Genomic DNA, 16272 nt, shown 5'->3' on the forward strand with positions numbered 1-16272 from the left:
CAAAAGAATCTTGATCGGAAATAGTCCAATCTATGCAAGACTCCTTTCGGTAACTAGAAGAAAGAAATCATATATAGTACCATATTTGTGAGTACCGAATTAATGAAAACTAATCTTCCACCAACGGGTAGTAATTTTCCATTCCAACTAGTAAGACGTTTTTGAAGTCTTTCTTCAATAATTTTCCATTCAACCAAAGTGAGTCTCTGATAGTGTATCGGAATACCCAGGTAGCTAATTGGAAAACAACCAATCTCACAGCCAAATAATTCAACATATCAGTTGGCTTCATCGATGGCTTCACCAAAACAAAACAATTCGCTCTTATGGAAATTAATCTTAAGACTGGACAACTGCTCGAATGCTGAAAGAATTAATTTCAGGTTTCATGCATTTTCCAAGTCATGATCCATAAATAGAATTGTGTGATCAGCGTACTGAAGAATGGATAAGCCGCCATCAACTAAGTGGGGGACTACACCTTCAATTTGACCATCGACCTTAGCGCGCTCTATTATAATTGCAAGCATATCCGCCACAATGTTAAATAACATTGGAGATAGGGGATCACCTTGACTCAACCCTTTTCTGGTCTAGAAGTATTTACCAATGTCATCCTTGACTTTAATGGCAACACTACCACCAAAACAAAGTTATTAATAAGAGCACGCCATTCCTCAGAAAAACCTTTCATCCTTAGGATTTGTTTAAGAAAAGACCACTTGACTTTATCATAGGCTTTTTTAAAGTCGATCTTGAGTATTACCTCATTCAACTTTTTACAGTGCATCTCATGAATTGTCTCATGCAAGGTGACCACCCCATCTAGGATGTTTCTACCTTGCATAAAAGCAGTATGGGAAGGACGCACCACTTTATCTGCCACTGAATTAAGTCGAATGGTAGCAACTTTTGTGAAAATTTAGAAACAAACATTTAGAAGGCATATTGGTATGTATTGTTGGATCCGTTCCGCGTCAGTAACCTTTGGTAAAATAATAATTTCACCAAAATTGATACGGAACAGATCCAGTTGCCCCTTATGTAATTCGGCAAATAGATCCAATAGATCAAGTTTGATAATGTCCCAAAAGGTCTGGTAGAACTCAGCCGAGAAACCATCTGGCCCTGGCGCCTTGTTGTGTTCCATTTGAAAGACCGCTTTTATTATCTCCTCCTCGAATAAGGGGATGTAAGATGGAAAACTCTCAGTTGAACTCGGCGGCATATGAACCGGGCAGATGGCAAACTTCTATTGGACTTAGCTTTTGAGAATGGGACCACAGCAGCCACTGTCGTTTTCTAACCGATGAAAAATACGAGTAGAAATACAGCACTGCGGGACCAGCAATTAAAGAATCTAGTCTCTCTCACGAAAGCTATTTTTCTCGATGCAGCAGGGATCATCCCTGCCGCTGTGGATCGAGATCCACGGTGGAGCACGCCGTTGTGGCGTCCCTGGAGCTGGAGCACTTCGGGGACGACATGCGCGGGCGGCGGCATGCGCGTGTGGGCGTGGGTGGCATGCGTTGCTAGGCGACGCCGAGGAGGACGGGCGGCGGGACACGCGTATGACGGCGTCGTTTTAGTGAAGAAGTGTCGATGACCTTCTCCCCAGACGCGGCCGTGGTGCACGAGACCTGGCTGCTCTCCAAGTCAGGGACGGCATGACAGGCGGAGGCGGAATGCGCGTGCGGACGTGGGCGTCGCCGTGCTGCTATGCGCGTGCGGTGGTGGGCGGCAAGACAGGCGGGGGCGGAATGTGCGTGCGGACGTGGGCGTCGTCGCGCTGGTATGCGCAGACGGCGGCGGGCGGCATGACAGGCGGAGGCGGAGTGTGCGTGCTGCTATGCGCGGACGGCGGCGGGCGGCATGACAGGCGTTGAAGCGCTCACGTCGCCACCGATCGAGCTCGCCCTCTCCGCATACTTCTTCTTCGCATCCGCGGCTAGCGACCTTGTCGTCTTCCTCAACCTACCGGACAGCTACCCGAACCTGCCGTCGCTCAAGGACATGGGCGAGACTGGCTGGAGCCCACGGCCCAGAAGGCACTCGCCGGCGGAGTCTGCGTAACCATTTGCCCGACGCCCAGGGTGTTGACGGGAAGCGGCATGAATGCTTGGCATGGCTGGACGCGCAGCCGGAGAAAAGGGTCGTGTTCCTCTCTTCGGTTTCGGCAGCAAGAGCGCGTTCTCAGCATCGCAACTGAAAGAGATCAAGCGCGTTCTCACCGTCACAACTGAAAGAGATCGCTCGTGGCCTGGAGAGCTCCAGGCAGCGCGGTTCCTGTGGAGTGTGGGCACTGAGCAGGGAACCGGTGATCCGCCTGCAAGAAGCAATGAATTCCCTGATCCTGGCCCGATCGACAGCAAGAAGTAATTAATTTCCTCCAGTAAGGGCCCCTCACATGTTGTATTCTGATCCATTTTTTAGATTGTACTATACGTGAAGCCAACTTCAGCAATGGACCCCACACATCTCGCTGGACCAATGGAATGCCGACTTGATGTGGGATCAAATGCCGCCGAGTTCATTCTATTCACTCTTGGCTTTTTTTTCAAGAGACACTTGGGGATATCATCAATCCTGGATTCATCCATGGATACATCTGAATCCTCCGGGACACCAAAAAGGCCTTTATGGTAAGAAGTAATATAGGACTTTAATTGCTCCTGACCTTCGATCAGTCCCTCATCTTGAACCGGAGAGTGAATGAGTTACAGGCGCTTTTTTGAGCCCAATAGAAGCGCGGCAACCCCGTGCCAGCCCCTTGGCGAAGGACGCGAATCGGGCGCGTCGGCGCCTCGCGAGGCGGAAAATTTTGGGAGTGGGAGCCGCCAGGGCGCCGCGCGGGAGATTTTACTGCCACGACGCCGGGCTGGAAACACGACACGATGCCGCGCGGGAAACTCTCCCGCCACGACACCACGCGAGAGGTTTCCCGCCTCGCTGCCGGTCTATATTATCCCTCCTCCCCCGCCTGATTGGTGCAAAAATCTAAACCCTAAAAAATACCACAATGTTCGACTCGTGGGAGGAGGCGGCGCTAGAGATGGCTGTAGAAGTCGTGGAGGAGGACTCGCAACTCGCAGAGTACGAGGCGTGGGAGGAGGCGGCGCTAGCGACGATCGTAGATGCCTTTGTCGCGGACGAGCGGCAGGACCAGGAGGCGGAGCAGCGGCACTTGGAGGAGGCGTGGCGGCAGCGGCAGCGCCGATGGGAGGTGCGCCAGCAGCAAGGGTGGGAGCAGCTTGCGCTGCGGTGGTTGATGCGGGAGGAGCAGCAACATCAGGAAGGAAGTCTACGAGCGACGGCGTTTGGCGGAGATGCAGCTACGCCTACGGAGGCAGGAGGTGGAGCACCGTCGGCGGCGGGAGGAGCTAGAGCAGCAGCTGCGTCAGGAGGCGGCGGCCGCGGATAGAGCCGCCTATTTGACGTTCGTGGCCGGAGAGAGCAGTGGGGGATCCACAATGGAGGAGCAGCGGAAAGAGCATAGGAGAGAGCAGCGGGCGATCGTCCACCTCCATAGAGCCGGGTGGCCAGTAGGTAATAGGCTAGAGATGAAGCAGGTTTCACATGTCATCCGGAGTCGAGGAGTGAATAATGTTTAATAATGTTTTACTCGAATTTGTCCTAAAACAGAATTCGAATTCATTCCTCGATCCTGAATGATTTGAAAATGAAACTACAAGAGTATATTTACTTTGTCTAAAAAAACTCCTATCGAGGTCGCCGATTTGGGGGCGCCGGTGTGGGGAACAGCACTCCCAAATAGAGGATGCAATGCCGGCTCCCCCCATACGGCAGTGCCGGCGCATGCGACTATTTGGGGGCCGCCGGTGGAGATACTCTAAGTATAGCAATGCCAAGAGTTTGCTATTTTGAGATACACGGTCAAGAGGCTGAATTCAACTACTCGAGGTTTTACATTCCAAATACCCTGGAGATGATACGAGCATAGAAAAATAGAACAATTTACCTTTGGATTTAAAGAAACCACGCAGAGTTGAGTTGCAGCCCATTCTTTGACAAAAGTGCAAGCAAGTTAAAGGTTTGGAAAGGGAAGATCATGGACAGATCGGCTAGGTTAATCCTTGTCAATGCGGTCATCACGTCAATTGCAGTTTACCATCTAACTGCATTCCCGGCTGATAAATGGTTCATCAAGAACATCAAAAAGCTCCGAAGAGGTTTCCTATGGAACGCGGACGAAGAGGCTAGTGGTGGCAAATGTCTTTGTGAACTGTAAACAAGTGTGCTCTCGCAAAAAGTTCGGTGGATTGGGAGTAAAAGATGTCCAAGCTTTCAGCAGGGCGCTTCAGCTACGATGGGAATGGCTCAGTTGGGACAACCAGGACAGACCATGGAAGGGAATGCTGACGCCGTGCGATGCAATCGACAATTGTCTGTTTGCAGCCTGCTCAACTCTGAATCTTGGCAACGCGAAAAGGTTAGGTTCTGGTCAGATAAACGGCTTCAGGGGCAAGCCCCAGAATCCTTGACGCCAGATCTTTTCAAGCTGGCTTACAGGAAGAAACTCACGGTGAAGTCTGCTCTGACCAACGGGATGTGGATGCGTTGATTGCAGCGTATTGGAACCGAGAATGAGCTTGATCAGATCATCCAACTCTGGTCGAAGGTTCAGGAGGTGCAGCTCCATGACGAGCCAGATTCAGTCGTTTGGAATCTAACAAGTGATGGACAGTACTGCAGCATCTGCTTATGGGGTGCAGTTCGTTGGCACTTTCCAAATAAGTAAATACCCAAATTCCAGCAAGAATCCAAATAAGTAAATACCCAAATTCCAAATAGTCATGAAAGATCTGGCATAAAAGTCATATCATCATGTAGGCAAAAGCAGAACACTGAATCACTGATCAATAGAACAAACCACCAAAGGTGAAGATTACATGTCAACTGTAATCATTTCTACTCATCATCAGCATATGGTTTTATACAGGTTTACATCACAAAGTACCAGAACTAAGCACACGCGGAGAAGACTATCCATATGCCATATATGTATCAGTAGCCTCGTCAGATACTACGAGAATGTTACTGTCTCTGTATACTGACTATATCTACAGTTGTACACCCAAAGAAAAAAAGGTTGTAGCTGCCAGATGCACCATGCACCTTCTGTTTGAAGCTTTCTACTGAGTAGCCAGTGAATCGTTTTCGAACTCAATAGTAAACTATCCTCACTCATCTAAGTAAGGGACAAGCCATTCCGGCGGATCATTGAAGAACATATAGGACTCCTTTATGTGCAAAACGTTAAGGGCCAATCGACAAGCAGCAAGATTGGATTCTTCCGAAATGCTCTGGACTATGAAATGGGGGTGACCCTGGCTCAGGAACTCTGTCAACTGTACAATATCTGGCTGTTGATTCGGATCAGCATATAGCGGGTTGCGCAGACTGAACAACAGGTGGGACTCCAGCACAATAGTAGTTGGTTGATATGACAGCGCGATTTTAATCCCTTCGCAACAAGCAGCTGCAAAAAGAAGAGTTGGCTCTGTGCGTAGTATCGGACTGAAACATGATGCACTGATAAACTGTGCCGTGCTTCCATTCCTAATCAACACCCCTGCAGCACTATCAAGTCCATCCTGTGCAACCAAAGAAGCAACGTTCACCATCAGGATCTCCACTTTTATCTGGTCTACTTCTGATGCAGCATATCTCTTTCCTTTCATATTTACTGTGGGTAGCCCTGCAATATCACACAGACTGTGATGCCTATGTAATTTGCCTTCCATCTGGAAACAACAAGTGCTAATAAAGATCTAACTTTTTCTATTCGGCGGCAGCCCCTGTAGATTGAATTTCTCTGACCCAGGGTGGCAGAGCCAAAATGTTCCGAGTTCAAGTGTCCCATCTGGAGAGACAATATTCTGCATGATTTCTTCCGATGCTTGTGCTGGAGAAACATCAGAGCAAAAATCATCAGATAAAACATAGACACCGCATACAATGGATATTCTCACACGGTCATGGACTAGAAATGGGTTTTTAAATGAACTAGAAAAATCTTTACTAGGTTCTGCGCCGGTGACCCGATAGGACCCATTTTTCACTTTTACTAATGTGTATGTATATTAAACTATAAAAACAAATAAATAGCGTATGTCAGAACATGAACTCAGAATATGTGAAGAATGATGACGACTGATTTAGAGAAACAAAGCACAGATGCATGAAAAATCATAAGGCTGAGTAAGGTATATAGATGGTAAAAGGTATCTACATATATTTGGCAACACTAGATTTTACTGTATTATAAAGCAAACATGCCCAACGGTTTGTCGACTCTTTCAGTTAATAACAGATCGTAAAACCATAGAAGAGTAGCGACAAATTCATCTTGTTAATTCCAAACATTCCAGACTACATTGCCAAAGTTGAAACTTGAATTTCTAATAGACTGCAATCCTTTCAGTACATACTATATGAATGAACGAATAGTGAACAAATATTTCATTGTTTTATCAAGACAGGAGACTCGTGACTTACCATAGTACAAAGCAAGAAACTTGTCAGAGTAAAGTTTGAGTTAGGCAAAGCTCATGAGTCATGAGGGTTTAGTTCTTCAGTTGTGAATTTGTCAAGCTGGAGTGACATAACAAACTAATAAACATGTTGACATATCACACATGCGGATGAACCTTGGTGACCAGATGGGTAGGTGCGCACCGAACCTTTCCCCTCTCCTAACGCCACCGAACCTCCAGATTGATGACCCAATCGAGTCAACGGAGCCGAGGGGCGGCGGGCCTCCAGATCGACGATTGTGCATCGTTCTCCCATCGACATGCCCCCTACCTCGCCGGCCCAATCAAAAACTATGCGCAGTCGGAGCTGAGGGAGTCGGGGTTGCAGTCGGAGCTGGCCGCGGTCCGCTCGTCGCGGGATATTTGGGCTATTCCGCTCGTGGCCTGGAGGCGGAGTAAGATCAGGGACACCTGAGCTTGTAGCCCGACTGCCGGAGGAGGGGCCGAGCGGACTGAGCCCGATTTTCCCCAAATCAAGGGCGCATGTTCGCCCATCTCCGATTCCCGGCGACGAAAAGCGCTCGTGGTCGACGGCCGTCGACACGGGTGTGGCGGACTTGATCCCTTGCCCTCAACCGGCGGACGATGCGCGACGGTGTAGGAAGGAGGCAAGACGAGCGTGTGAGGTGTAGCTCCCAGAGCCTTTTGTGGCGCTGCTGTCCACGGTGGTTCGGATCACGGGCGGCGCCAGGCGGCTAGGGAGAAACGCGCGCAAGGAGAGGTTCCTGCGGACGACGCGCGGTGGCGGACGCCGACAGTCCCCGATGGTCGGCGACGGCAGCGAGTTTCAGGGGCGCTAGTCAGGGAGGAAGTCGAGGAGTGGGGTGGTGGTGGGCGTGATTAGGGGACAACGAGACCGGTCCAAGTTTTTTAATAAAAAAAAATTTTGACTGTAACTACGGCGGGCGCCAGCCTGAACAAGTATTAAATCAAGTTGTCTATGAGACTTTTCAGCCTCTACAAGATGGGTTCAAGTGAACCAAAATACACGTACTCCTTCCGTCCACAAATAAGTGCACATCTAGCCTTCTAAGAAATCCACAAATAAGTGTACATCTAGATTTCTTGATATATTTTTTACGTTTAGACCCTTAATGCATGCCTTGATTTTAGCCTCCATTAATCATTTTTGGTTTCTCAATGTTATTTTATTGGTTACTGGTATGCACAACATTTATTAGCGCCTAAATCAAAGCATCTTTTCAATTAATGAGCAGATTGATTGAAGGAATGAGAATTTTTTTTACAAAAAGTTTAAGGTCTCTTGGAAACCGCGCACGTGCACTTATTTGTGGACGGAGGGAGTAGGTTACAAGAGTAGAAGAAAAAGAAAAACACACGCCAACATAAAGAACAGAAAGAGAAAGAGAGCACAAGCGCCACCACCAAGCCTAAAAGCTTAGCACCAAACAATGCCGGAACAGACCAAGAAAAGCAGGAAGGAGTGAAGTTGGATCAGTCGAAAGGATCTCGAAGTCGAGAGGGCGCGGAGAAACGAAACCCGCTTGCCGAGTAATCACTCTAGGCATTGCAGAGCTAGGAGAGTCGCAGCCACCGTCGAAGGGTATCCCACTGCCGAGGGCACGTCGCGACGTCGAGAACCGCTGACGGAACCGAAGGGCAGAGTTCCACCGAGAAGACTGCTGCACCTCCTCTTGGCCTCAAACATGAGAACCATCACCAAAAGAGCGATCCTCAACACTGCGATGCATCGAGAACCTCCCGCGCCATCGAAGGACAATGATCACCGAGACCTCACCGCTGCCACGAACATCCCAGAAAGAGAGGTCAACCATTGTTGCAGAAGAACACAAGGATTTAGCTTGGCCCCGAGACGCAAAGCACAGGGGCTAGAGCTTGCCAAGCTCGCCCAAGCAGGAGCACCACAACCAGACTAGGGGGCACGGAACTCGACAACGCTCCCAACGAAGACAACGACGCCCGAGGGCGTCGCCGTTGTCGGCACTGACCAAGATCAGAGCAGGGCTTTCGCCCGTTCCGTATCCATCCCAATAGCCTGCTGCAAGCAGGAGGGATTCCACCGCGACGCCTCCAAGGAGGACCATGACGCCGTAGGCGACACCGCCTGCTGAGGCCTAAGACCCCGTTTGTGGCCCGATCTCGCGGTTGACCCAAGGGAAAGGCGTGGGAGAGGAAGAACGCGAAGAACACGGTGAAGAACGCGAAGAACACACGCACACAAACCCGATACAACCGATACTTACCCCCGTGGCTCGATGGACCACGCCGATAGAATCTCCTACGGAAGAGACCGCGGTAGAATTCCGAGGAGAGAGAGCGGTGTTGGAGACGGAGATCGGGGAGAGAGAGAGTGCTCACACTAGAATCTCACTCACAGATCTAGATCAACAACAAGGGTAGCCCTGATTACAGAGGGATGAAACCCTAGGGAGACAAAGCTCAAAGTCATGTTTAAGCTATCATCTTGTCTAAGGGGTAAAGGAGATGACCTAGGTGCTTATATAGAGGTACAAGGCAGCTTGGGCCGAAAATGTACGCAAGTGGATAAGTTAGGCAGCTTGATGACTCATTCCCGTCAAATCCGGTTTGGGTCCGGTCAGACCGGGCCTGTGACCGGGTGGTCCGGTCCTGGGTCCGGTCGACCGGGCGCCAACCGGACGGTCCGGTTGTGGGGCCGGTCCAACCGGGGTCTGGGCCGGCCAGCCTTCTTCTCCTCTTTCCTTCTTCTTCTTCACTTCTTCTTCTCTCTTCCTTGCACCGTGGGAGTTCCTTCTCTCTTGGTCCTTGTCGATGTCGGCACCTATGGACACCATGATGATAGGCATGAGGTAGCATACCATTCAAGTTGGTGTTGAGGTCAACCATAGAGAGGAAAGAGTTCACCTTGACATATATGGCGGGGGTTTGTGTTGTTGGTCCACTTGGGGGACTCCATGGCCATGGTGTGGCGTCGACGGTAGGCGGGGCTACATCATCTCCCCCCCCCCCTTGGGGAAGAGTCGTCCTCGACTCTTGACGGCGGTGGAGAGGGCGGCGGTGGTTGGCGGAGGTGGTGGTAGTGGTGGCGCCCGGTTGACCGGGCTCTGGGCCGGCCTGGCCGGTCTACAGCCCGGTTGACCGGGTTCTGGCCCGGTTGGCGCCCGGTTGGCGCCCAGTCTGGCGCTCGGTTGGCGCCCGGTCTGGCGCCCGGTCTGACCGGACCCTGCGCCGGCCTGTCCGGTCTGTGGCCCGGTTGGCGCCCGGTTGACCGGATTTCGCGGGCAGGCAGTTTCTCTCTCCTGTTCTTGAGCAAAACTCGCCCAAATCGACCCAAATCGGAGGGGAAACGATGGAATTGGGGGCTAAAGGTTGGGGAAATAGTAGATCAAGCACTCCAACACCAAATCCATGGACCAAAACCACTCAAAACGCAACCAAATCACAGATCCGTCCAAAGGCAAATTAGGGCTATTTTTTGGGGATTTTTTGGAAAAAATTTAGAGGGCAAATCCGGTGGGTGGAGGGTCAAATCCGCGGAAACCAAAGGCTGCTGATACCATATGATGAGGTCTAAGACCCCGTTCGTGGCCCGATCTCGCGGTTGACCCAAGGGAAAGGCGTGGGAGAGGAAGAACGCGAAGAACACGGTGAAGAACGCGAAGAACACACGCACACAAACCCGATACAACCGATACTTACCCCCGTGGCTCGATGGACCACGCCGATAGAATCTCCTACGGAAGAGACCGCGGTAGAATTCCGAGGAGAGAGAGCGGTGTTGGAGACGGAGATCGGGGAGAGAGAGAGAGTGCTCACACTAGAATCTCACTCACAGATCTAGATCAACAACAAGGGTTGCCTTGATTACAGAGGGATGAAACCCTAGGGAGACAAAGCTCAAAGTCATGTTTAAGCTATCATCTTGTCTAAGGGGTAAAGGAGGGGTCCAAGGCTACTTATATAGGCACACATGATGTAGCCCCGCCTACCGACGACACTACACCAAGACCAACAAGTCCCCCAAGTGGACCAATGACGCGGGCTCGAGTCAAAGCTCTACATGAAAAGGTGAACTCGCTCCTCACTACCCTTGACCTCGATACCCCTTTGGATGGATTGCTACCTCATGCCGATGTGCTATGTGTCATTAGGTACAAGGCGCATCAAGACCTCGGAGAGGAGGACACGACAAGGTCAGGGGAAGGAGAGGAGCAGCGGGACAGGGAGATGATCACGAAGCCGAACCCGACGTCGCTCGAAGCGCTCGAAGGAAGAGAAGAAGTGCTGGCCGGTCCAGGACCCGGTCAGACCGGCCTCACAGCCGGGCCATCCGGCCCCAGGCCCGGTCAACCGGGCGGCAACCGGGTTTCACTGTATCGTACTAGGAGACGACCGGAAAACTTCGCCAGAATCCGGTTGCCGACCGGTCGACCGGACCCAGGACCGGACCGCCCGACCACAGGCCCGGTCTGACCGGATCCAAACCGGATTTGACGGGAATACTCCACCAAACTGCCTAAGTTATCTATTCGCGTACCTTTTCGCCTTGCTGGCCATGTATGACTATATAAGTAGCCTGGACCCCTCCTTTACCCTTTCGACTTATTCTTGGCTTAAACTTCCACTTGAGTTGAGTCTCCCTAGGGTTAGCATCCATCTTGGACAAGCATCCCTTTGTAATCAAGGCACTCTAGTTGTTGATCCGGATATTGTTGATTGAGATTCTAGTGCAAGGCACTCTCTCTCCCTCATCAATCTCCCCTTCTCCAACTCCAATCTCTCACCGGGAATTCTGCCGCGGCCTCTTCCTTGGTGATTCTATTGGTGTGGTCCATCGAGCCACAGGGGTAAGCATCGGGTGTATCGGGTTGGTGTGCGTGCGTGAGTACCGGAGATCTTCGTGTTCATCGTGTTCCTCGCGCTCTCCCACCTTTTCTCCTCGATTTTGGGTCAAATCGCGAGATCGGGCCATCCCCTAGATCTCAGATCGTATCATATGGTATCAGCAGCTTTTGGTTACCGCGATTTTGACCCTCCACCCACCCGATTTCGTTTCTAGAAAATTTTCCAAAAAATAGCCCCAAATTGCCTTTGGACCGATCTGTGATTTGGTTGCGTTTTTAGTGGTTTTGTTCCGTGGATTTGGTGTTGTTGGTGTCGATCTACTATTTCCCCCACCTTGCAGCCTCCAATTTCTCCATTTCCCGTCGATTTGCACTTTTGGTTTTGGTTTGGGGAAGAACAGGAGAGAGAAACGACGAATCCGTTTGAGAAACCCGGCCAACCGGACCCCAGACCGGACCAGCCGGCCCAGCACCCGGTCGACCGGGCGGCAACCGGTTCCATCCGGCCCACAGTCCGGTTCAACCGACCCCAGACCGGGCGCAGCTCCGCGCCCTCCTCCGAGCTCGTTTTCGGATACCACCACCACCACCACCACCATCATCGCAGGTATAACTTGCAGTTTTCCCTTGTAACCCTCTTCCTTTTGCGATCTATCCCATCGAGCATTGCTTGTTTAGTGTTGTGAGACATTGCACGTGGCCCCGCATTGTGAGGTGTGTGTGTCGTGTTGAGTAAAGCATACAAGCAAACACTCATGTGGCAAGATAGCAAAAGCAAGGCTAACACTAGAATAGTGTGTCAAAAAGCCCCAAAAACACAAAAAGAGTGCAAGTCGCACCATACATCCATACATACAAAAGTGTGCAAGTGCCACCAAAGATACAAAAGAGTGTAAGTGCCACCGTGTACAAAAGAGTCGCAAGCTTTTAAGCAAAAGAGAGAAGAGAAGAGAGGCCACGTGTGAATCTTGTTGTCTCTCCTTTGCAACCAAAGCTTTGCCTCTCCTTGTGTTAGTGTGACACCGAGCATCTTTACATACACTTTTCCACTCACTTTTGGTTGCACTAACCCCGTTTATCCCGTGTGTGCGTTCCACCCTTTTTCCGTGTTTATAGTGATCGCCACTTTTGACACTAGATTTTTGGACCTTACCCACTTTTAACAACATACTCGATCTTGGATTTGTCTTTTGGCTTTCCACAACACTCGCCTAACACCATATTTGCTAGCTTTTGCGTGTGGTTTTGCGTGTGTCCCCGATACACTTGATCTTACTTTTGGTTCGGTTGATTGCCTCAATACTATCTTACCTCGGTAAGAGTACGAGGTAGTCTCCTTCCACTAACATACACAACATAGTTCTTGTCTTGCCATCATGGATAGGAATGGAGATGAGCCAAGGGATGGAGAAGTCCTCCGCAACACCGAGAGGTTGGCAACCCAACACAACCTATGGACGCACCGCCAAGAGTTCAAGGAGCAACTCACCTTGTTCGAGACTCGCATCGATGAGCAATACGAGGAAGTGACAAACAACTTCAACATCGTCAATCAAGACATGGCCATTCTTCGAGAAGCTACGGATAACTTGCATGGCCAAGTGGCGGCCAATGATGCGAACATGGAGCGGCGCATGGATAGCATCGAGCGCGCCATCAACAACCTGGGTCGTCAACACCGTCATCGCTCTACTTCCTCATCATCAAGCTCGGTGCAAGACTACTACTCACATGAGAACCACTCTTCCTCAAGCTCTGATTCAAGGCATAGCGAACATCCTCGTCCTCGTCGACCACATGCTCGCCATGAAGACTCCCGCTCCAACTCAAGGCGTGGAGAATTCCATCGCCATGCTCGTCCTCATGAACGTCCTCGACAAGAACAAGTCCTTCAACAAGATCGTCCTCACCATGCTCGCCATGCCCACCATGGGCATGACGACCAACCCCAAGACCATGGCCCTCAAGATCAACCTCGGCGTGATCTCCGGCATCACCCTCGCCACAATCAATACGGAAGAGGAAACCCGCAAGATGAGCAAGATGAGATGGTCCACCATGATCATCGTCCACAACATCGTCAAGACCTTCAACAATTCCATCGTCGCGAACCAAGTGAAGCTAGTGTGCATCATCAACGCCAACCCAATGCTATGGTTGGTCGTGGAAGGCCCCCTCTACCTCCTCAAGCCGCAAGAGATGAAGGCATCCGTCCTCGCCGAAGAAACATGGAAGATGAAGAGAACATGTTTGGAAGACTCAAGTTCACCATGCCCAAGTTCAAGGGTGAAGAAGATCCCGAGGCCTACCTATCATGGGCACTCAAGGTCGACAAGATATTCCGCATCCACAACTACTCCGGTGCCAAGAAAGTGGCCATGGCGTCCCTTGAGTTTGAAGATTATGCAAATACTTGGTGGGAACAAGTCCTCACTCTTCGGGAAGAGAAGGGTGAACCTCCTATTGACACTTGGGAAGATATGAAGAAGGAGATGCAAGCTCGCTTTGTGCCGACGCATTACATGCCCGACCTCTTCAACAAGCTCCAAAAGTTGAAGCAAGGAACCAAGACCGTTGAGGAATTCTTCAAGGAGATGGAGTTGACTATGATGCAAGCCAACATTCAAGAATCCGAGCAACAAACCATCGCTCATTTCTTCAATGGCCTCAACTATCCCATCAAGAGAATTGTGGAATTCCAACCTTACTCCAACATGGCTGAGTTAGTCCACCAAGCCACCAAGGCCGAGCGCCAAGTAAATGAAGATATCAAGTACTCCAAGGCCAAGTCATACTTCACCGCCAAGCTCGCTACAACACCTCCTACAAAAAGTGTCAAGCCTACCGTGTCCTCTACACCATCCAAGCAACCGACTATCCAAAGTCGCATGAAGCAAACGGTGTCCTCCACCGCCTCCTCCAAGGCCTCTACGGGACCCTCCAATGTCACTTGCTTCAAGTGTGGCACCCAAGGCCACAAATCCTTTGAGTGCAAGAATACCAAGGTCATGATCACCATGGAGAATGGAGACATCGAGACGCTTAGTGAAGGTGAATATGAAGCGCTTGTGCAAGCCGCCATCGCCAATGACGAAGACTATGATGAAGAAAGTGGTGAAGACCCTCTCTTGTGTGTGCATGACCCAAACCCCTCACTTGTGGTCACCAAGGTGCTAACAACTCAACCGCAAGCTATGTAAGACCAAAGATGCAACATCTTCCAAACCCGTGCCGGTATAGGTGGCAAGTCGATCAAGGTCATCATCGATGGAGGAAGTTGCCACAACCTCGCAAGCACTGAGTTATGTGAGAAGCTCAACCTCACTCTCCGCAAGCACCCTCACCCTTACCATATCCAATGGTTGAGCGACAAGGGCAACGTCAAGATACAACATACCGTCACCGTCCACTTCAAGATTGGGCCATATGAAGACACTATTGAGTGTGATGTGGTGCCCATGACGGTGTGCCACATGTTGCTTGGACGCCCTTGGCAATATGACAAGAAGGCTATACATGATGGACTCTCCAACACATACACCTTCAAGGTCAAGGACAAGAAGTTTGAGCTTCGCCCAATGACTCCTAGCCAAGTGATCGCGGACAATGCGAAGGCTCTAGCGAGGGCACAAGCTAAACACATCCACCATAGTGAGTTGAGGGGTGAGGGAGCGACCCACCAAAAAGAGAGTGAGCGCCACAAGCCATATATGAGTGAGAGAAAAAGTGTTCTCTTAGCCACCAAAAGCGAGTGGAGAGAAGTGCAACACAACCCATCCACCATATTGCACTACGTGCTAATTTGCAAGGGCCCATCGTCGGAGACTAACGACTTAACCCACATTCCTCCGTCTTTGTTGTCTATTTTGCAGGAATTTCAAGACGTCTTCCCCGACGAGCTCCCTCATGGACTTCCACCGCTCCGAGGCATCGAACACCGCATTGACCTCATACCCGGCGCTCCTCTACCAAACCGCGCCGCCTACCGCACCAACCCCCAAGAAACAAAGGAGATCCAACGCCAAATACAAGACCTCCTCGCTAAAGGGTATGTTCGCGAAAGCTTAAGCCCTTGCGCGGTTCCCGTTATCCTCGTTCCCAAACCGGATGAGACACAACGGATGTGTATGGATTGTCGCCCCATCAATGCCATTACCGTCCGGTATCGCCATCCCATTCCGCGTTTGGATGACATGCTAGATGAATTGAGTGGTGCCACCATTTTCTCTAAGATTGATTTGCGTAGTGGTTACCATCAAATTCGCATGGCAATAGGCGACGAATGGAAGACGGCCTTCAAGACCAAACTTGGTCTCTATGAATGGCTTGTCATGCCATTTGGCCTCTCCAATGCACCATCGACTTTTATGCGTCTCATGAATCACATCTTGCGTCCTCTCATTGGCAAGAGTGTGGTTGTCTATTTCGATGATATTCTTATTTATAGCAAAAATCTCGAGGAGCGTGTGCAACATGTGAGAGAAGTCTTATGCATCTTGCGTCTTGAGAAGCTTTATGCCAACCTCCCCAAATGCACCTTTGCGCAAAACAAATTGGTTTTCCTTGGCTTTGTGGTTTCCGGAAATGGGATTGAAGTTGATTCTTCCAAGGTGGAGGCCATCCACAATTGGCCTACTCCTACAAATGTTGGTCAAGTCCGAAGTTTTCATGGACTTGCCGGTTTTTACCGCCGCTTTGTGAAAGATTTTAGCACCATTGCTTGCCCGTTGAATGAGCTTACCAAAAAGAACGTTCCGTTTGTGTGGGGCAAGGCCCAACAACACGCCTTTGATGAATTGAAGAAACGCCTTACCGAAGCTCCTCTTCTTGCTCTTCCAAATTTTGCCAAAACTTTTGAGATTGAATGTGATGCGAGTGGACTTGGTGTTGGTGGCGTTCTTATGCAAGAT

General features: G+C 50.4%; 1 protein-coding gene across 2 annotated transcripts; it reads right to left on the reverse strand.

Moving 5' to 3' along the window:
• Window positions 1-4881: 4881 nt before the first annotated feature.
• On the reverse strand, window positions 4882-7392 carry LOC127316276 (uncharacterized). 2 transcript variants are annotated; one of them, XM_071820574.1, is made up of 3 exons: window positions 6705-7392; window positions 5798-5926; window positions 4882-5719 (listed from the first exon to the last, which is right to left on the reverse strand). In XM_071820574.1, the coding sequence occupies exons 1-3, from the start codon at window positions 6817-6819 to the stop codon at window positions 5202-5204; spliced, it is 762 nt and encodes a 253-aa protein (XP_071676675.1). In that variant the 5' UTR covers window positions 6820-7392; the 3' UTR covers window positions 4882-5201. The 2 variants fall into 2 exon arrangements, 1 of the variants encoding a protein (XP_071676675.1); XR_011745918.1 differs by having other exon boundaries at window positions 4882-5926; window positions 6520-7392.
• Window positions 7393-16272: the final 8880 nt, after the last annotated feature.

The sequence above is a fragment of the Lolium perenne genome, chromosome 1, assembly GCF_019359855.2.
Source record: "Lolium perenne isolate Kyuss_39 chromosome 1, Kyuss_2.0, whole genome shotgun sequence".
Classification (NCBI taxonomy): domain Eukaryota; kingdom Viridiplantae; phylum Streptophyta; class Magnoliopsida; order Poales; family Poaceae; genus Lolium; species Lolium perenne.